The 22634-nt window shown below is 30.1% G+C and overlaps 1 protein-coding gene across 1 annotated transcript; it reads right to left on the reverse strand.

Moving 5' to 3' along the window:
• Positions 1-1071: 1071 nt before the first annotated feature.
• On the reverse strand, positions 1072-3722 carry LOC131648379 (embryo-specific protein ATS3A-like). Its single transcript, XM_058918145.1, has 3 exons — positions 3486-3722; positions 3245-3367; positions 1072-1451 (listed from the first exon to the last, which is right to left on the reverse strand). The coding sequence occupies exons 1-3, from the start codon at positions 3612-3614 to the stop codon at positions 1203-1205; spliced, it is 501 nt and encodes a 166-aa protein (XP_058774128.1). The 5' UTR covers positions 3615-3722; the 3' UTR covers positions 1072-1202.
• Positions 3723-22634: the final 18912 nt, after the last annotated feature.

A 22634-nucleotide genomic window follows, 5' to 3' on the forward strand; every position in this document is an offset into this window, starting at 1 on the left:
GAATGACATATTATATTAATTTAACAATTAAATAATTATTAGATTATTTAGTTAAATAAAATAATAAATAAATAAAAGAGTTGTTACGTTTTAAAAAAAAATGTGAAAAGCTTTTACATATAAGAGAGTATAATTTTTTTTAAAAAAAGTATTAAGTTTTAAAAAACGTGGGTAGTTAAATTTTTAAAGATGTGATTATGCTTGTTTCAATAAATTATTAAAACAATAATATTAAAATTAATTAAAATAAAATTGATAATAAAAAAATAATAATAAATTGTTAAAGAAATAATGTGGGTAGTTAAGTTTTAAAGAGGTGGTTATGCTTGTTTTAATAAATAATTAAAACAAATAATAATAAAACTAATAAAAAGAAAAAAATAACAAAAAAAAATAAAAAGGAAAAATTTCTAATAAGATAAATGATAATAAATTAATAAATAAATATAATAAAATAAATAATAATAAATTAATAAATAAATAACGTGGGTAGTTAATTTTTAAAAGATGTGGTTATACTTGTAATAATAAAATTAGAAAATAATAATTATAAAACTATTAAAAATTAAAAATACTAATAAAAAATAAAAAAATGCTAATAAGATATATAATAATAAATTACTAAAGAAATAAATGTAAATTAGAATTATGAAATTATAAAATTAACATAAATTTTGAATCCAAAATTCTGAAGAGACTTAACTACTTTAATTAATAAGAATAAATAAAAATAAATAATTTAATAGAAAGAGATTTCTGGCAAAAAAAAATTTATAAAGGAAGTTGTAGGATTATAATTTGATAAAATATTTTAAAAAATATTGGAAATAAAATATAGGTCCGAGACGAAGACTTTGGTGTCTTACCCTTGTTCTGGGCATAATTTGTCACCTTAAGTCAACAAATTATGATTCAATCAATACTTTATGTAATAATCTCCAAGTCCATGTAGTGTAACATGAGGCAAGAAGATACACTAGAAATTCTTTTATTAAAAATATTATATTTTCAGCCTATTAAAATCAGCATTAAGTAGTAATGTAAGAGACTAATGTAACTCGAGCATTCATCTTTTGTAATGAAAATAGTTTATATATTATATAAATATGTTTATTGACAATTTGATCTTTAACAGAATGCAATAAATATATTTTTTTTATTCAAGAAAAAAAAGTCGAGTATTTAAAGATGTAATATTAAACTTAATGTTGGCAATAATCGAAGCCATGTCCTTGTTTATCATCAAGAATGAAAACATTGTAGATGAATGTGATTGGGGGATAGTCACCGTAGAATGCAGTGATTGACTCTGGGATCCAACCATCAGATCCAACCCTAGCTACATACAATTTGCAAATTTGGCCCATACAATTTCCTAATAACTCAAATGTAAGCACCTTGCACCGCTCGAATGTATGAAAATCAGGGGTATCCACATTTAACATTGTGAGCTGCAATTATATAAAAATATGTAAACTATCAAATAAATCCATTCCGTGATTCCATTCAAAAGAAAAAAAAGTAAAATAAGACACTATTTTTATATTAAATATAAGTTCTTTTTGGAAATTTGCCTGGCTGACCATTTATAGTTCGAATTGATCCACTATCAACATCTCTATGTTTTTGAAAAAATATAATATTTTTTAAAAAACTTTATTTTTTATCTAATTTAAAAAATATTTATAAATATTTATTCAAATATGTAAATTTCATAATTAGATACATTTAGGGTGTGATTGGAGGTGAAGAAATAATAAAAAGAGAGAAATAGCAAACAAAAATGTAAGAAACAAAAGAAAAAGATTTGAATTATTGTAAGGTGCACGACAAAATAAAAAGAAAGAGATAGGAAAGAAATGTTATGCATTTTTAAAAGTATAAAAATATCTCTAAAAACATTTAATTAATATTGAATAGGGGCATAAATATAAAATTATTTAAAAAATAACACTTTTTAGATCTTTCTTCTTTCTTTGGAAGAACATAAAAAATGGTTATTCTCACTCTTCTTCTTTTTCTTATCTTTCTCTATCTCTATTCTTAATCAATCAAGAGAAATTCTCTCTCTTTTTCCTACTTCTTTTTCACCTCAATCTCTTTCTTATTTCTCTTTTAAACCAATTACATTTTTTACAAGATCTTTTTAAATGTTAAAGTTTGTAAATTATAAATTTGGTTCGATTGAAAGAATATAACTCGGGTTTAATTAATATTTAGGGTTAATATAAAAAATAAATTACACTAACATACAACTATATCTTATGAAATATATGATTGTGATAATATAATATATTAAAATGTCATATAAAAATACAATGAGAGGAGAATTGTCTTGTCACCCTTTCCCCTTCACTTGACAATCGACCTTTATTTCACTTTTACCATAATACCCTCGCATAACTTTTACTAGTTGAATTGTCATTTTTTCCGGAAGGTTTTAAAAAACTTTGGACTTTTATTGCATTTTTGAAGTTTGTATCCGATATTTACAAATAAGTATATCTTTCTATTAAGTTTATGCATTTATATTAACAACTTTAAATTTATATTGGATTTTTCCCGAAAAGTATACTTTTTATTGGTATTTTCGAAATGTCAGGTAAAAACCAATTTTTTCCATGTATGTTTATCAATATTTTTGAAAAAGTATGGTATCCTACATGTGTTTTGAAATTGACGATAAAAAAGCATACATGCATTCCAACAATTTCAAAAATACCTGTAAAATACATACATGATACGACATATTTTGTAAACGCCTGTAAATACATGGACATTTCCATTTTTTTAAAGACCTATAGTTCAGTTTTTTGATTTTGTTGTATTATTTTTTTTGTTTTATTTTGTTTTTGATTTTTTAAGAAAATTGTTAAATTTGACATGTATCGAATTTATAAAAATTTCGATAAAATTGCATACCGAAACTTTAAAATGGCATACCATATTTTTTGATTGTGAGAGGGGTATTTCCGACAAGTTATTAATAAAAAAAATTGAAAAGAAAATTTTTAGTAGTACAAAAATTATAGCTGCAAGAAAAAATTAAAAAATGTCACATGATATTTCCGTATAGACTAAATATTGAAAAACAAAGTAGGATATGTTGGCCCAGTAGTCCATAATAGATATATCAGGCTAAATATTGAAAAAATAAAATAATGTGCAATCTAATAATTAATCTAAATAATGAAAATAAAATTAAAAGATAAATAAATTAGATGTCTTGAAAATAAAAAAGAACCTCATTGCCAGCATCATCTCCAAATAAAATAGCAATTGTATCTTTTGAATTTGCTGGAGAATCGCAACTTGTCTTTATTGAGATCATGTAAGTGCAGGGTATCACCTGTTCAGTCCTATTAATCTAAAACATAGATAAATTTAGAATTAAGATATAATACATATAGTTAAGAAAAGTTGTTGAATATATTTTTCTAAGTAATTGTTAATAATAACTGGTTAAGAATAGAAGATTTATTTACTTGTTGTTGAGTAAGGTTAAGCGCAGAAGATTGATTCATATGTGGTTGAAGTCGAGTGATAATTGTTGGTGTTGCATGTGAGAAGACAATAAAGATGGAGACTGTGATGATTAAGGTAAGAGATTTCATGGTTTTATTACTAGTTACCTTCTTTTTTTTGGTGCTTTTAAAGGGAAGAAAAAGGAGAAATTTCTTAATTGTGTAGATACTCTAAATTTATATTAATTATAACATTATAAAGGGTTAATATTTAACTACACTATATATTGTTTAAGAAAAATACACCATTATAAAATGTTAACAATACACTATTTTAAAATTGTATTATAATATAATAAAATTTGACATATCATATTAGATTATGTGGGTTATATCTTCTGAAAACCTAATGGCTTCATTTAATAAAAAATCTATATCGTCTTCATGGAGGAACCAACGGTTGTGAGAGAAATGAAATTCACTAGCTCATTCTCTTTATTAAAAGATAACCTCTTAATTGTTGATTATGTCCAATTATTACTAGTGTCTTATCAGTGCGTTCGCACGGGTACCCGTCGTTTTCGCGCATTGTGATTGAGAAAAATAAAAGATATTAGTAAAAGATTAAGTTTTGGGTAAAATTGAAAAAGTTATAAAAATAGTAATATTTTATTTAACAAATTATAATGAAGGAAAAGTTTTAAAATCGCAAATACACAAATTATAATGAAGAAATATTCAATCAAATTATATAATTCAATTAGTGATAACTATTAGCCCAATCTCAAACTATCAGCTAAGGAGAATCGATTATTTTTTTGCTAGCTAAGGAGAAAATTAATTATTTTGGCTCAATTATAACTACAAACTATCAGCCCAATCTCAAACTATCAGCTCTGTCTTGTAGGCCAATGAGAAACCACTACAAACTCCATTTATAATAATGATTCATTCAAAATGCATAATTAATAGAAAAATACTTTGACCAGTTACTTCATGCTCCCGTTAATATTCATTATTTTGATAAGTAACTTCGTATTCCCGTTAATATTTCAAATTTCTTCCCGTTAATTTTCAAAATTTTGATCAGTAACTTCATGTTCTTGTTGATATTCATTATTTTGATCAGTAACTCCTTGTTCCCGTTAATATTCATTATTTTGATCAATAAGTTCGTGTTCCCGTTAATATTCCAAATTCGTTTTCGTTAATATTCAAAAAAATTATCAGTAACTTAATGTTCCTGTTAATATTCAATATTTTGTCAATAACTCCGTGTTCCCGTCAACATTTATTATTTTGATTAGTAACTTTGTGTTCCCGTTAATATTCAAAATTTGTTCCTGTTAATTTTTAAAATTTGGATAGTAACTTAATGTTTTCGATAATATTCAAAATTTTGATCATTAACTTTGTGCTCCCGTTAATATTTAATATTTTAATTAATAACTCCGTGTTCCCGTTAATATTCAATATTTTGATCAGTAACTCCATGTTCCCACTAATATTCAATATTTTGATCAATAAACTTCATTTCCCATTAATATTCAATATTTTGACCAGTAACTTCATGTTCCCCTTAATATTTAATATTTTGATCAGTAACTTCGTGTTCTCGTTGATATTCAATATTTTGTTCAGTAACTTCATGTTCCCGTTAAAATTCAACATTTTATTCAATAACTTCAAGTTCCCATTAATATTCATTATTTTGATCACTAACTTCGTGTTTCTGTTAATGTTTCAAATTTGTTCCTGTTAATATTCAATAGTTTGATTAATAACACCATGTTTCCGTTATTATTCAATATTTTTAGCAGTAACTCCATGTTCCCGTTAATATTATATACTTTGCTCTGTAATTTAATACTCACGTTAATATTTAATATTTTGATTACTAACTTCATGTTCTCGTTAATATTCAATATTTTGATTAATAACTTCATGTTCCCGTTAATATTCAATATAGTTTGATCAATAACTTTGTTTTCCCGTTAATATTCAATAGTTTGATCAATAACTTCGTGTTCTCGTTAATATTCAATATTTTGATCAGTAACTTTATGCTCTCGTTAACATGCCATTTTTATCAGTAACTTCATGTTTCCGTTAATATTCAATACATTTAATATTTTGATCAGTAATTTAATATTATCTTTAATATTCAATATTTTGATTAATAACTACATGTTACCGTTAATATTCAATTATTTTATCAGTAACTTCATGTTTCTATTAATATTCAATATTTTGATGATATTTTTGAAACAAAAATAAATTAATTTTAACACTGTTTAAAAATATTTGATGATAATTAAATTTTTGTTATAATAACAAAAATCTTAAATTGACAAATTATAATGAAGAAATATTCTATCAAATTATATAATACAATTAATAATAAATATTTAATATAATTGATTAAACTCAATTTACAAATCAAATATATTATTCTATATATAAAATATTTGAATCAATAGTTAATTATTCCTATATATAAATATTTTTGTTTTGGAATTATTTATAAAACTATTTAGGCTTAATTGCAACTTTAATCCTCCTATTTTGTCTTTTTCTTGATTTTGATCCTCTATTTTAAAAATCACTATTTTAGTCCTTTTTTAAGTTTTCTGTGCAATTTTCGTCCCTTTATTTTGTTTTTTTCTGCAAAATTAGTCCCTATTCCTGTCTCTTTTTCATTAGAAAACTCAAAAAGGGGACCAAAATCGTGGTTTTAAAAATGGGGGACTAAAATCGAGAAAAAGACAAAATAGGGGGACCAAAGTTGCAATTAAGCCAACTATTTAAATCAATTGTAAACTTATTCTCGTTATTACATTTAATTAAATGTGTTAATATCAGTACCATATGTGCGTACCATATAATTACCCATGTGTATCCGCAATATATTATTTTGTATTTGGATAGAATTGACCCATTAAAGTTTTAATGGTAATATTTCAATTATATTATATTATATATAGATATATATATATATATATATATATATATATATATATATATATATATATATATATATATATATATTGATTATTGATGAACTTGTTCAATTAAATTTTAAATTTTATAAATGACAAACAAATTGTATGATTAATAAAAAATATCATACAATTTTGATATTATTTACTCATATATTACTTATGTTTCATTCTATTACTACTTATTCATACATTACTTATGTTTCATTCTATTACTATTTATTCATACAATACTTATGTTTCATTCGATTACTTATGCTTATTAACACCCATAGTTATTTTTAAATATTTTTTTTTAAAAAAAGTCAATAGATCTAATATATTTATTTTATTTAATAATCTCTAAAAAATTTCATATATATATATATATATATATATATATATATATATATAACTTTCATATTTTATATTTTAAATAATTTAGTAGTATTAGTAAGAAATCTTATTAAAGTGAAAATAGAAAATAGTAGTTAGTTTTTCTATACAGAGAATGACGATGGCACATGTTGTATTTTAAATATTTTGAAAATATACTTTATTTGTATAATAATATCTATGAATTTTTTATCAAAAAACTCCATACAATATATAAAAGCAATAATATGCCTAAAACATTTTATTAAAATATGTATCTAATAATATTTATCCTTTTGTTAAATGAGAGGTTAGAAATCTTCTAACCATATGAAATTTGGTTTCAAAATTATGATGATAAATTCATTATTTTGGAAAGTTTCTATTAAATAATTTTGAAGGAAATCAAGTGAGATAAATTATATTTATTAATTTTTAATGATAATATGATTCACTCAATTTTTGGTGATACAACATCAATATAATTGGAGTACTAAATATATTTGTAACGTATTTATTTTATACCAATTAAGATATTGGTAAGTAATTGATATAATTTTAATGTATTGATTCTATATCAATTAAATTATTCCCAACGTACTGATTTTAAGGTATGAGTCGTTAAAAAAGCTTTTATATCTTACAAAATTAGATACTTGGTAAATCATACAAAAGTACAATATTTACTCAAAATTATATTATTTTTAGGTAAATCATACAATATTGTAAAAACAATATAATTTTGTAAGATATAAAAGTACAATATTTTCTCAAATCTAATAATTTAAATATACATATGGTAAGTACTAAAAGAATAAGAAATCAAAAGTTGCAATCACATGCATTAAATCATAAATTAAAAGTTGCAATCAATCGATCAATGATTACTAAAGATAATTATGATATTTAACTTTTTTATAAGTAAATGATTTATGTCTTTTCATTCTAAACTCTTTATTTACCTAAAAAAATATATTGTTTTTTTCTTTATTCTTTGATTCTATTTTCTTATACATTTCAAAATTATGTATTTGTTTTGAATTTGTAATATTTTATTATATTCTATATTTATTTATTTTTGTTCGACCTTAGAATAAATAAATATCAATAATATTTTATAAAACTAACTTTATAAATTTTATATATATATATATATATATATATATATATATATATATATATATATTGATAAACTTAATTTTTTTAATTTGACCTAACTAAAATATTCTTTAGTTATATGAATTAATATACAATATTATGTTATTTATATATTATAATATCTATAATTTTTATAGCTACTAAGATTTAATATAAATATCACTCAAAGATAAAATCAATTAATCAATGAAATTTATTTATTAAAATTTACAATAATATATCAATTATTTCCATATCAAGAAAATAGGTGTGCTGCTTCATTATTTCAACAAACCATTCTTTAAAATCACGTTCAAATCGACCATAATGCTTGGATTATTATGGATAAGAAGTTAAAAATTGTAATCACATTAAATCAAAAAATTAAAAATAATAAATCAAAAGTTGCAATCAGATTAAATCAAAAATTAAAGTTGCAATCAAGTAAAATGATTATGATATTTAATTTTTTTTATAGGTAAATGATTTATGTCTTTTCATTTCAAAACTCTTTATTTACCTAAACAAATATAATGTTTTTTTCTTTACTCTTTGATTCTATTTTCTTATAAATTTCAAAATTATGTATACATTTTTAATTTGTAATATTTTATCTTTATTTTTTGTTTTGTTCGACCTTATAATAAATAAATATCAATAATATTTTATAAAACTAACTTTGTATATATTGATAACCTTAATTTCTTAATTTGACCTAACTAAAATATTCTTTAGTTCTATGAATTAATATAAAATATTCTCTTATTTACCTATTATAATATCTACAATTTCTATAATTACTAAGATTTAATATAAATATCACTCAAACATAAAATCAATCAATTAAGATTTATTTATTAATATTTGCACTTAAAATATAAAAAATTAAAGTTCATTCTATGAATTAATATAAAATATCATGTTATTTACATAGTATACATAGTATAATATCTACATTTTTGACAAAACTTGCGCAAGCATAACCCAGTAATTTCAAGCAGATTCTCCATTGTATATTGATACCAGCCAACTTGATTTCTACTTCTACAGCTCAAACTTTCGGGACAGTCAAAGAAGAATATTTATTTCAAACGAATCGTATAGACGATGTTTTCCTGCACCAAAAAAAATCCAAAACACATATTAGGACAATATTTAAATTGGTACTTCAGAATGATACATTACAAATTCAACCTGCAAATAACATGAAACGCCAATTAGTACTTCAGAATGATCCACTACAAATTCAACCTGCAAATAACATGAAAGATATTTTCTATCAAGAAAAGAAAGAAAAAAATGTTAAATTTCGGTTTGTCCATGAATAGTCGTGGGAATGGCTGTAATTGCAAAAATAGTATAAACCAAAATTTTCCACATGAATAGTCGTGGGAATGGCTGTAATTGCAAAAATAGTATAAACCAAAATTTTCCACGATTAGGTTTGATGAACATGATAGATACTGTGAAAGTATGATGGTTATATATAGTAATGATAAAAGTGTTTTGAAACGTGGAAGGTGGAGGGCTTGGAAGGTAGAAGGGGCTTGGAAGGCAGAAGCATTATATGAGGTCATTAGTGCTGTAAGCAGTTGTGAATGTGAATGGCCAGAGAAAGTAAATAATTTGTAATTGCGAGATCATGAGAGGTTGGAGGTTTAAAGTTCAATCCTACACTGAGAAAGGAATGATGTGGAATTTTGTGAGAAGAGAGGCTGATGTGGCATAGCTAAGAGATGAGAAAATGGTAGACTTTTCTTATATGATAGATTATTATTATTATTATTATTATTATTATTATTATTATTATTATTATTATTATTATTATTATTATTATTATTATTATTATTTGTTGTTGTTGTTGTTGTAGTAGTATTATGCAAACAAAACAAGTATCACCATAAACTCACGTATATAAAGTTAAAGATTCTAAATTCGAATAGAGACTACAAAAAGTAATAAGTCTAATATTATTAGTATTGTAATTAAACTAAACCTTATCGTTAATTCAATATACTCGTTTTTTTATGAAATTTTAGTTATATATATTCACGAAGTGAAGGTGAGGGACCTCAAAAGATATACGATAATAAAGTTAGATGAGTGTAAATTGTTCGTACATGTTCAATACTTGAAAGTAACATTTCATTCTATTTCTCATAATATATAAATGTAAATAAGTTGTTAATACTTTAAATCAATAATTTTTAATATAAAAATATAAATTTATTCTCGCTCAAAATACTCAAATTGAATAAATTAGAGTGTGCATCTAGGAAATGCACATATTTAATTAGGTTCATTGTCATATTTTTATTTTTAATAGATAAATGATAATTAGAATAAATTTTTTTAATCAAAAAATCAAAATACATGAGAAAAATCATGTGTTTGTAGAAGGTAAAGGTGACCCGTAACCAAATTTTGTCACCATTTTATAGAGAGTGTACGCATGCAACATACATCTAAAATAATATCATATACAATATTAATTGGTAATGATTCAACATAAGAACCTAAAGACATCATACATAAACATGTCCAAAATATTAATATACATTATAAGACATAAGATATACATGAGAGTCTAAACTAAATGCTAATATATATACATATATTGGTTCACTCAGCTCTACAAGATTGTTATACAATACTCTAACTAAAATCATCCAAATTCATCCTACGTGTATGGAAACATTTGAACTTGGATCTAAATAACCCAATAAACCATTACTCAAGAATACAATTACAAGAATCCTTCCCCAGTTGATCCCACGTTTAGGACTACGGACACAAGTCACAGATCTCTGTTAGGAAGGTCCTTCCCCGGATGGCCACTTACATGGGCAGTTACGAGTCTCAATTATTCATATTTGTGAATTAACCTTCCTTTGATGGTCACTTACATGGGGCAGTTACGGGTCTCAGAATTCCCACACAATACTAAATACTTTCCCCGAGTAGCAACTTACATAGGGAAATTTATAGATCTAAACTACTCATATATGTGAATTAACTTTCCCCGACTGGCCACTTACATATGGCAGTTTACGGACGGTAATCTGCCTCCATAATTCGTCTATCTCAATCACTACTTTATGTAAGAGTCAAACTCAGGACAAGCACGAAAATGAGTTATTATCGAATACAAGATTACTCTCATCAACCACTACATGATTATACTCGTCAATCACTATGTAATTATCATCATATCTTTCAATACAAAGTCAATTACACTCGAATCTAAACTATCATTCCCCATACATGTCATTCGGGCACTCTCGTAGATGGAAGGATTCATCTCAAATGACTACTCGCTTATGGGTACACACCGAGGTACCTTTTCCAATAGAGCATCACAACCTAAGTTATTCATTATAACCTAATTTCATCTCTACATACAATCTTGACCTAACTAAGATCCTAGGTTTAAACTACTTCATTATCTTAGAATTTAATCAATTATTACTCATTTAATGCGCACACACACACACACACACACACACACACACACACACACACACACACACACACACACACACACACACACACACACACACACACACACACACACACACACATATATATATATATATATATCATAGTGTAAGTTATAGGGCATCCATGGTATCTTATAAGCTTCACCGTCTTATAGTTCTATGTGTTAGCTTTTTCAACGCAATTGATCGCATCTCAAACAAAGTTATAGAACTCAAGTTATGTTATTTTCAATTCTTCCTTAAAATTTAATAACACTGGTGTTCAAATACCAAATATGGTACTCGATTATTACCCCATCCATAAGTTTAAAAACTCATTTTTCTTACTGGTATTCGAATACTACATATGGTATTCGAATATCACATGAACCAGAAGCAGAAAAAACATGTTTTTCCTGCATCTAAACCATTTTACATCGCAACTAACACATATAATCAACCTCTAGACATGATTTTAGAACATTATAACAACAACTACATACCAATTTGTTCATGTATCACACATTCATGAAAAAAAACCCTCAATCTCACTACATCCCTCATTATTCTCAAACAAAAACACATAAAATACAATTATAACATACTAACACATTCAACACATATAAACATCTTGATTTAGCACCACCAAAATGTTATATATAAAGAATAATTCTTCAATTATCAATTTCACAACAAAGAAAGAAAACTCTAAAACCCTAAAACCCAAATTTATGCAATTTCCCCCAAAGCTATAACTAACTAAGAACCCGGCTTATGAGAGGAACATGATGATTAATTGAGATGAGATGAGATGAGATTTTTATTTCTAATTCTTGCTCCAAGACTTCCTCAAGTTCTCTCTCACTCTCCTGTTGTAACAAATGATACCAATTAACGATGTAAATCTGTGAGAAAGAGAGAGTTTCTGGATCAACCAAGAAACACTTCAGTTTTACGAAAGAGAGAAGAGAGAAGAAAAAATAGAGTTGGTTATAACCATTTTTCTATTCACCTTTCTAATTAGGGCTAAAAGGTTACAATTGAATAAAAACAACCAATGCTCTCTCTAACAAGTGAGAGAATCAGTCTATTTATTGACTACTAGCCCATGTATGATGATACCATAAATACATGACATACATATCTATAATATCTTACACTATAAGGTAACATAGAATACTACATACTAGAACAGACTTCGACTACAACATGCACTTCAACTACTGCATGCTTGAGCAGACTTCAACTACAACATGAACTTCCTAGTTTAACCATGAAGCTATCCCTGTTTAGACTAGAGTTCGATCCAAAATACCACCAATCTCCACCTTGGAAAAAAACTCTACAATATCAAGGGAACAATATATATTTCATCAATATGCAACTTTATCAATTTTATACAGTGGAAATATTTGTTGCTTGGCAATGACTCCGTGATCATATATGCAGCATTGTGATCAGTCAAAACCTTCATCACTTTGACTTCTCTACTTTTGATTTTCTTCCTGACGAAATGCAACATAACATCAATATGCTTGGTTCTCTCATGATTGGCTGAATTCTTGAATAAATGTATGGGAATTTTTACTACCACATTTAACACTAATAGCTTGACCTTGAAGTTTCAGTTCCTTAGCAAACCCTTCAAACCACAATGCTTCTTTAGCAACTTCAGTCAATGTAATATATTCAACTTCAGTTGTTGATAAGGCTACAATCTTTTGAAGTGTTTCTTTCCAATTGATTGTTGTACCAAACATAGTAAAAACATATCCTGAAAGGAAGTGGTCTTTACCACAAAACTTGTTTCCCAACTGCTATTCCAAAATTGATGACAAGGAAGTGGTCTTTATCACAAAACTTGTTTCCCAACTGCTATTCCAAAATTGATGACAAGGAAGTGGTCTTTACCATAAAACTTGTTTCCCAACTGCTATTCCAAAATTGATGACAAGGAAGTGGTCTTTACCACAAACTTGTTTCCCAACTACGACTTATTACGTTAGTCCCTGAGCAGTAATAGGTTATGTCTTATCACGTTAGTCCCCTGGCGGTGATATGATGCGACGTCTCTTTGGTACGTTAGTCCCCTGGCAGTAACCAAGATCTATTTCTATCATGTTAGTCCCCTAGCAATGATACACAACTACGACTTATTACGTTAGTCCCCGAGCAGTAATAAGTTATGTCTTACCACGTTAGTCCCTTGGCAGTGATCTCCTTCAAGTCTTCTCGCTGATTAATATCACGTTAGTCCCTTGGCAGTGATCTCCTTCAAATCATCTCGCTGATTAGTATCACGTTAGTCCCCTGGCAGTGATATAAAGCTACGTCTCTTTGCAAATAGGGATTTATTTTCCCTGATCACAAGGTTTCTCAAACAGTTCTTCAATTGGGTTTATCACGTTAGTCCCTCGGCAGTGATCTTCTTCAAAACTTCACCAACAAACAAGGTTTTTTTTTCTTTTCCAAACTTACTAACATACTTCAACTAACATAACTAAAAATCATGCATCATTCGATTAACATACCTCATTCATACATAACACATATACATACATCACTCTCATTTATTTTGAGAAGCTCACTGTATCACACATTGCATGCATCATAACATTGCATAAAACTCAGGTTGCCTTTTTAGGCTATGCTATAATCAAAGCATCTGGTTCCTTTCGAAAGCATCTGCTTCACATCCAAAAAAAGAAAGGTATTTACCTTGGATGGCATCTTTAAGCCCATCTCCCACAGGACATCCTTCCCAACAAGTGCAAATTCTAGGGCATTTCAGTGTTCAATCATCTTCTACCTTTAGACCACGATAGGCAGACGTGTCTATCTGACTCTTCAGGTTTAAGAAGATTGAACAGGGGCAGCTGTCATACCCCAAAATTTGCCCATCTTATTCCATTCACAATGATTCAAAGCTCAAGAGTTTCATCAAGGCATTCTCCTAAGCAAGGATCTCCTAAAACTAGGGTTTGGTATCTCCCTGAGGAAATTAACAAAACAAGGTCTCCAATGAAGTTTCCAATGGTTCATTATGTTTAAAGGCACCTCCATGTCAAAGATCAAGGTTCAATTCCAAGGATTGCTCACTCAATGGCTCAGATGATCCACAGTCGACTATTGTGACCTAAAAGTCAACCATGGTCAAAGTACAGTCAAAACTCCTGACTTTTGGTAAACATCAAGTATTTAAGGTTATATCCACCATTTGATCAAAGGTTGATCATGATCCACTAATAAAAACTCAGAAATGAACAAATTCAAAAGGTTCAAATTAGGGTTTTTTATAGGAGAAAGTCAACTCAACTTTGACCTGTCATAACTTTCACATGGAGAATCAGAAATTTCCCACTCAAAGCCTATTTTGAAGGAAATTGAATCCTCTACAACTTTGGCTCTCACAAGCCAGGGCCAGAAATGCATCATTTGAAAGATATGGTCAAAGAGATTATAGGTCCTCCTAAAAGTCAGCAAAGAACACCTTTTGGGTCAAAGCTCATAACTTGAGCATGGAAGCCTCAATTAAGATGAAACAAAAGGGATCATTTAAAGGACACTCTAAGCTTTCTAAAAAGACCTAGAAAGCATTCATATGATCAAAATTGAGGGAGATATGATGTGCACAAGTTGGTTGAATTCTAAGAAATGCATGACTTCCTAATGGATAATTTTCACAATTTTGGATTGGTGGGCCTAACATTTGGACCTCAAACATGTATATGGGCTAAATAAAAACCTTTAAATCATTTATTTTATTTTTATGACATTTATTTATATTTATTTGAATTCTATTCATTTAAATATTAAATAAATCAAGTAAAATATGAAATAAATTGATTTAAATCATAAAATGCATTTTTGAATCATGGCAAGCAATCCAAATATCAGATATTGAATGGAAAATTCGTGGAACCATGATTGGGATGGTTGGAGTAAGATTTGAGCAAAAATAGCAAGATTAGAATTTGATTTTCAATAAATTATTTATCATTGATTCTTTTCCTTTTTGGTTAACCTAAACAAGTTGCTATATAAACATAATTATCACAAGCACAAGGGAGTTTTTAGGGGACGAAAATAAGGAGAGAGATTAGGGTTCCATGGATACAAAATCGTAAAAGAAACTAGGGCAACTTGAAAGAACAATTCTAGGGGTTCTCAAATCAAACAAGGGCCTGCTTCATCCTCATGAGCCATCCAGGGATCGTTCTGAGTCTTTAGGCAAAGGGGAGCGTGCCCAGAAATCCTCAACTCGAAGGCACCGGTTTTGGTAAAGACTTTGGTTTCGTTTCTTTCCATCCACGCGTTTCTAATAATTTTTGGTTGTTTGTATGATCTCAGGGGGGCCATTAGAACAGGATCCAAGCATTAGATGAAAGGTCTAACGTAAAAACAGTAAGATGCCATGGCTAGGGTTCTTGAACTGAGAAGCTTCATGTTACGTGTTCCAGACATTTTCAGGGCTTAAAAATCACACCATCGAATTCGCAATACTCCAATTAGGTGATATGGGCTTTCGTTTCGTTCCAATTCGTGTGTTTTAAGGTGTTAGCATTGGAAGCATGCCGGAGAAGATAATCGGCGCTACTGTTCCGGTGCTTGGAATTCTTCAGGCCAGTCAAACGAGCTTGCGTGGCACAATCATGCATCATGAATGGGCAGTCAACAAATCCTCGTTCTCTCACCTTTATTCATTGGCTGCACACGAAGCCCCGGGCCCCACTTTGACTGTTTGGTTTGATTTTTCTATTTTTCTCCTTATTACGTATTTGTTGTTTCCAAGTTAATTGATTGGAAAATGAAGCGCGCAGCTGTTTACGGTGATTTCCGGTAAACAACCGCTAGTCTTCCAAACTACAATAAATATGATTTGGTTACTCGCAAGATCGACTAGATTGATCCTAGGACATAGTCAAAAAGGTTGTTATTCATGATAGTTCGAATTATGTCTATATTTGGCTTGTTCTCGGAATAAGAAATGCTTAATCAAAGAAATAAATATTAACAATCACCTTATTACACATGTAAATGCAACATCAGCGAAGGGTGAGATAAGAATAAAATATAAGACAAAAACTATAAAGTGTAAGAATCTTAAAGTACAGAAACTTAAATGCTTCGCAACTAAGTAGAATGAAAATAAAGAGTGCAAAAATGTAAACGACAGAAAGTAAACGAAATGCAGTAATATCTGAAGATACTTGAGTAAAGAAGAATACAAATGTATTTAAATTGATGGTGGTGTCATACGTACATTTCTCAGCGAAACTCGTTCTCTTAACACTTGATACTTGAGCAATATGTGAGTGATTTGTACAAAATGAACACACGGAATCCTAACATTAAGACCCTTATTTATACTAGTTTCGACCCTAACGGTCCTACACTAATCTAATGCCACGTTGCCCACAAAAAATCCAGGGATGCCATCTGTCTTCGTGCGGTTACATAAACTACTTCGAAATTCAAATCATCCCGCCTGAATCTTCCTTCGACGCGTGGCAACATAATTATCACTAGTTTCTTTCACCGATGCAGTATTGCACATTTCTCTCATATACATATCTTTATCTCTTTGCAATTCAGAGACTTGTGCTTGCAATTCCTGCAATTTTTGCAACACTTCTTGATTGGTAGGATTTCTTCTCCTAGAATGCTTGTAAAAAGAGGTTGGAGTCACACCATGACCCTTACCCCTCACCCGACCGGGATACTCAGGAGCATCTAGTGCTCTACTAAGTACGCTCCTATCATCCTGGTCCTCACTGGTGGATACCGATTGCGACAAGGTCTCCTGTAATTCATTTACATTTCAATAATTATTAGTGGAGATAAAAAATCATTTATATATAAAAAAACATTTGATTTAATTAAAGACACAGTATTATACTTACACATTTAGCATAAACTCTTTGAACATCGGGATCGACAGCTTGATTCTTGCCCACACGAGCTTCCTTCCACAACACATGTACAGGAAGTGAGGTTTCCTCACTTTTAGTCTCCTCTAACTATGCATTGACACAAATGATAAAATCGTCAAATAAAACACATTTAGACAATTAATTAAAACGCATTTCTATTTACTTACAATTTTATCCTCTAAGCGTGCATATCCCAAATGCCCTTTTTTGTATGGATACGCGGGTTTTGATGCTCTCGCAGTATTTGTGACACTCCTTTTCCGAAAAGCTTTATCTCTTTGATTTACAAACTCAACCCAATCTTTTTCATCAATGAAGATCTCATACTTTTTTGGCCGTCCCGGTGCCTCTTCAAGAAAGTTTCCATCTTTATCCTTAAGATAGGTGTTTGTCAAAAAATCTTTCCACCCTCTATATCTTTTTCCGGCCAAACTAAGTATGTAGCGTCTACGCTCATCTGGTATGTCAAAAGTCCTATGCAAAAAAACAAACGCATAGAGTGTGTTAGTATAAGTAATTTAAACAAATTATCGTCAAGATAATAACAACAACCATATATGATACCTTAAGCTCGTCCCAAATCGCTTTTTTTTTGCATCCAACTCTTCGCTTTTCAGATTCCATTTAGCTACAGAGACTGGAATATGCATACGAACAAGTGTACCAATATAGCTTGTCAACTTTGCAGAATTAGGACCAATTGGTTGGTTATCAGAATTCCATTCCAAATGGTATATTAATCCTTGGTCTCTATGTCGAATGATTCCCTTCATAATGGTGATGCCTCGTGCAACTTCATTTGATGATGTATCAGGTGGAGCATTTGTATTCGAAGCATCTCTTTCTTGAGCATCTCTTTCTTGTGAGTTTTCTTGTGAGTTTTCAGGTGGAGCATCTCTATCCGGAGCCATTGAACCTGTATCAAACAAACTAAAGCACATTAGTACACTATTAATAAGATAGCAATCTATACAAGTCAAATGGAAGTCAAACCATGCATGTACAAGTAAATCGGAAACGAAATCGGTGAAATCAAAATAAGCGTCAAAAAAAGAAAGTTGTCAGAATTGAACGGAATTTACTTGGCTATGGTAAAACGTCCCTACGGACTCAAAAATAAAGTCGGTTTTCCGAAATTCAGATCCTAAGCCCGACTTTTGATTACGGGCAGAAGCAAAATTGATAAAAAACAGTCCCGAAATGTAAAGATAAGTGCATGAGCAGCTCCAGAATCGTCAAAATAGTATAGTTACATGTAAAGAAGTCGACAAACGGATACATGGTTCAAAAGTTATGTACAAAACGAAAATATGCACCAAAATTGAATAAGTATTGTAACAATCGGAATACAAATTGAAAAAAACTATACAAATTGAATATATAGCAATCGGTACAAATTGAATAAAGCAAATTAGTCGGAATATGTATACTATTACCTTTATCACTAACGTCTCTTTCTTTTCTTGGTAGGATTGTGTTCTACGCGTCTCTTAACAACGCGGACGGTTGGATTGATCCAAATACCCTCATTATGATCATTTCTAGTACAAGATCCATTCTCATTTTGATCGTTTCTTGTACAAGATTCAATGCCAACACCAATATCACCTTGATCTTCAATGTTTTCATCAACTATTTTGTTAGATAAAAGCACTATAGACCATTTCGTACTTGTCGGATCATTGACATAAAACACTTGTTTAGCTTGAGAGGCTAGAATGAAAGGCTCATCTTTGTACCCCACCCTATTGAGATCCACTTGCAAAAATCCTGACTTATCCATTCGTATGCCACTATTATTTTCAACCCACTTGCAACCAAATACAGGAATCTGAAACTTCGCGTAATCAAACACCAAAATGCGCTCGATAACCCCAAAATATGACAAATTTGCAAATTTCGGATTTAAGTCATTCGCACTTGATATGTGCATTGCTTCAGCTACCAAGGTAACACCACTATTTTGCATAGTACTTTTATCATCCTGTTCTTTGGTATAAAATGTGTATCCATTAATTGCGTATGCGCTATAAGAAAACACAATTATACTTGGACCATAGGCTAAACATCTCAACCTTTCTGTTACTGAAGCAGGATCTGAATGATACTTTGATTAAATATGTTCCCTAAACCACGGTATGCAACTTCGATTGTGCTCTCGTACTATCCAGTTCTCATTTCTATTCGGATTTAAATCTCGGAGAACAACCTTGTGCATTTCAACATACGACTCAACCTCAATCTCATTGTGCAGAACATACAAGTGCGCTTGATCCCGTTCGACCATTGATACTGTCACAACTTTATTTCCAATTAGCCTTTTTCCTTCTTTTTTTCGACAATATGAGATTTGGGGAGTCCAATTGATTGAACATTTGACAGATATTCAGTACAAAACTCAACCGCTTCTTCAACAACGTATTGTTCGGCAATACAACCCTCTGGTCGACTTCTGTTTTTCACGTACCCTTTTAATATTTTCATATAACGTTCAGCAGGGTACATCCATCTCATATAAGATGGTCCGCACAATTGTGTCTCTTTCACAAGATGAACGACTAGATGAACCATTATGTCAAAAAACGAGGGAGGAAAATACATTTTAAGATCACATAAAGTAACAACTATCTCTTTTTGCAATGTTGGTAAGATCGCGGGATCGATCACCTTACTGCAAATTGACCTGAAGAAAAAACGCAGTTTAGTTATTGCGCTTCTTACTTTTTCTGGCAGAATAGAACGTATACCTATTGGTAAAAAATGTTCCATTATAACATGGCAATCATGCGTCTTCAAACTCTTTAACTTGAGGTCTTTCATGGACACAAGTCTTCTAATATCTGAAGAGTAGCCTTTTGGAACTTTAACTTCACTTAGGAACTTACACAATGTTTTCTTCTCCTTTCTAGATAGAGTGTAAGCAGCAGGTGGCAGATATGTTCGTCTTCCTTTCGTCACGGGTCCCAATTCAGTTCTCATCCCCATGTTTACCATGTCATTCCTTATGTTAACGCCATCCTTAGATTTTCCTTGTATATTGAGTAACGTACCTATAACGTTGTAAAATACATTTTGTTCAATATGCATAACATCTAGGAAATGTCTTACGTACAACGACTTCCAATATGGAAGTTCAAAAAAAATTGACTTCTTCTTCCACCCACCCTTGACAAGTGAATGTGCAAAAGGCTTGCCAAACTGAGTGCTCACATCTTTCACCTTTTCAAAAATTTGATCACCTGACAAAAAAGGCGGGGCTGTACGATGTTCGGCCTTTCCATTGAATGCTTTTCTCCACCCACGGTAGTGATGATTAGAATTTAAGAATCTACGATGGCCGAGAAAGACATTCTTTTGACAAAGCTCCAATCATGTCGTATCGGTTTCATCTTCACAAACAGGACACGCTTTTTGACCTTTATTGCTGTACCCGGATAGATTTCCGTATGCTGGAAAATCATTAATTGTTCCAAACAACATCGCCCTCAAGTTGAAACTTTCTTTCCTATACCCATCGTAAACCTCCACACCGTTCTCCCACAAAAACTTTAAATCTTCGATTAAGGGTACCAAGTATACGTCTATGTCATTCCCTGGTTGTTTAGGCCCAGAAATTAGCATAGATAACATCATGTACTTACGCTTCATACATAGCCACGGAGGTAGGTAATAAATCATAAGAATCACAGGCCATGTGCTATGCGAGATACTTTGAATACCACGCGGGTTCATTCCATCAGTAGACAATGGCAAGCGAAGGTTTCTCGCTTCTTTTCCAAATTCAGGATAATCAGTATCAACTTTTATCCACTGTGGTGAGTCTTCCGGATGTCGCAACTTTCCATCAATAATTCTTTCATCTGCATGCCAAGTCAAGTGTCTTGAATCGGTTTCACTATGATACATGCGTCTAAATCTCGGAATTATAGGAAAATACCATAAGACTTTGGCCGGAGACAACTTTTTCTTATATCGAGGGGCACCGCATTTAGGACACTCATTCAACGCTGCATACTCATTTCGAAACAAAACGCATTCGTTTGGACATGCATGTATCTTATCATAGCTCATGCCAATAGAGGACAACATCTTTTTTGCTTCATACGTTCGATTGGGAAGGACATTATCCTTTGGTAGCATATCTTTCATAAGGGCTAATAACTCTGTGAAACTTTTATCCGACCATCCATTGTCCGCCTTTAAGTTGTACAACTTTAACACCGCAGACAATCTTGTGAATTTTGAACAAACATCATACAACGGTTTCTCTGCATCGCTTACCAACCTCTCGAACATTTTGGGACAATCCTCAAGATCTTCTTCAAGCGCTTCTGCAATCTCTTCGACTCGATCGCAATCGTATGTGTCTGTGCAATCGTCGTTTGAAGCATACTTCGTATTACACCTCGGCTCAACATTCCCGTTACTTTTCTCACCATGCAAACTCCAAACTGTATAACTTCTATCAATTCCAAACCGTAGTAAATGCGATGCCAACTTATTCCCGTCAACCTTATCCCCATAACAGCAACCCAAGCAAGGACACGACATTCGAATCGGGTCTTCGGAGGGCGCAACCGTAAACTCAACGAATTCCCATACCCCTTTCTCGTACTCTTTCGACAATCGGTTTGAATTCATCCATGTCTTAATTAAGCTAAACAAAAACGGTCAAACTTTCACTCTTCACAAGTAACCCCTATGGCGAATTCAATTCACAAAGTTAGTAAGTTCATCACTAGTCTATACCACAAATATATTATAACATAAACCTCTCTTATATCTATCTATTAAAACAATATTAAAATAGTACATCTATCACTCATGTTAAAACTTCAATACATTAAAACATTAACACAGTTTAGAATCTATCACTCATGTCTTAATTAATTAAGCTAAACAAAAACAACTGATTATTAAGGAACATAACGGTATAATGCGTTTCTGTCAAAACACAAAGGATACACGGAATGAATCAGAAGCAATAAAACACAACATATTACTTTGGCGAGAGAGAACAATTAATTACCTGTATAGTAGTAAGCAACTTCTAGACCCACACAATGTAAGATTCTTGAAAACGATCAAACTTTCACTCTTCACAAGTAACCCCTATCTAGCAAAGATATTCCTAAAAAATATAAAATAAAAAACTTAGTTGAAGAGTATAAAAATGAGGACATAATCCATAGCTTAAAAACCAACAAGTTCATGGTATATTCCAATTAAGTTCAAAAGTGGGCAAAACAATAATTAACTCATGGTTTT

This window comes from Vicia villosa, linkage group LG2 (genome assembly GCF_029867415.1).
Source record: "Vicia villosa cultivar HV-30 ecotype Madison, WI linkage group LG2, Vvil1.0, whole genome shotgun sequence".
Taxonomy (NCBI): domain Eukaryota; kingdom Viridiplantae; phylum Streptophyta; class Magnoliopsida; order Fabales; family Fabaceae; genus Vicia; species Vicia villosa.

Bases quoted from the DNA above. Each gene is read 5' to 3' on its own strand.
- LOC131648379 (XM_058918145.1), bottom strand. From the start codon at position 3,614: ATGAAATCTCTTACCTTAATCATCACAGTCTCCATCTTTATTGTCTTC. The intron at 3,368-3,485 runs GTAAATAAATCT...TCTATGTTTTAG, and splicing joins TTAACCTTACTCAACAACAA to ATTAATAGGACTGAACAGGT. The intron at 1,452-3,244 runs GTTCTTTTTTAT...ATATAATTGCAG, and splicing joins GAGATGATGCTGGCAATGAG to CTCACAATGTTAAATGTGGA.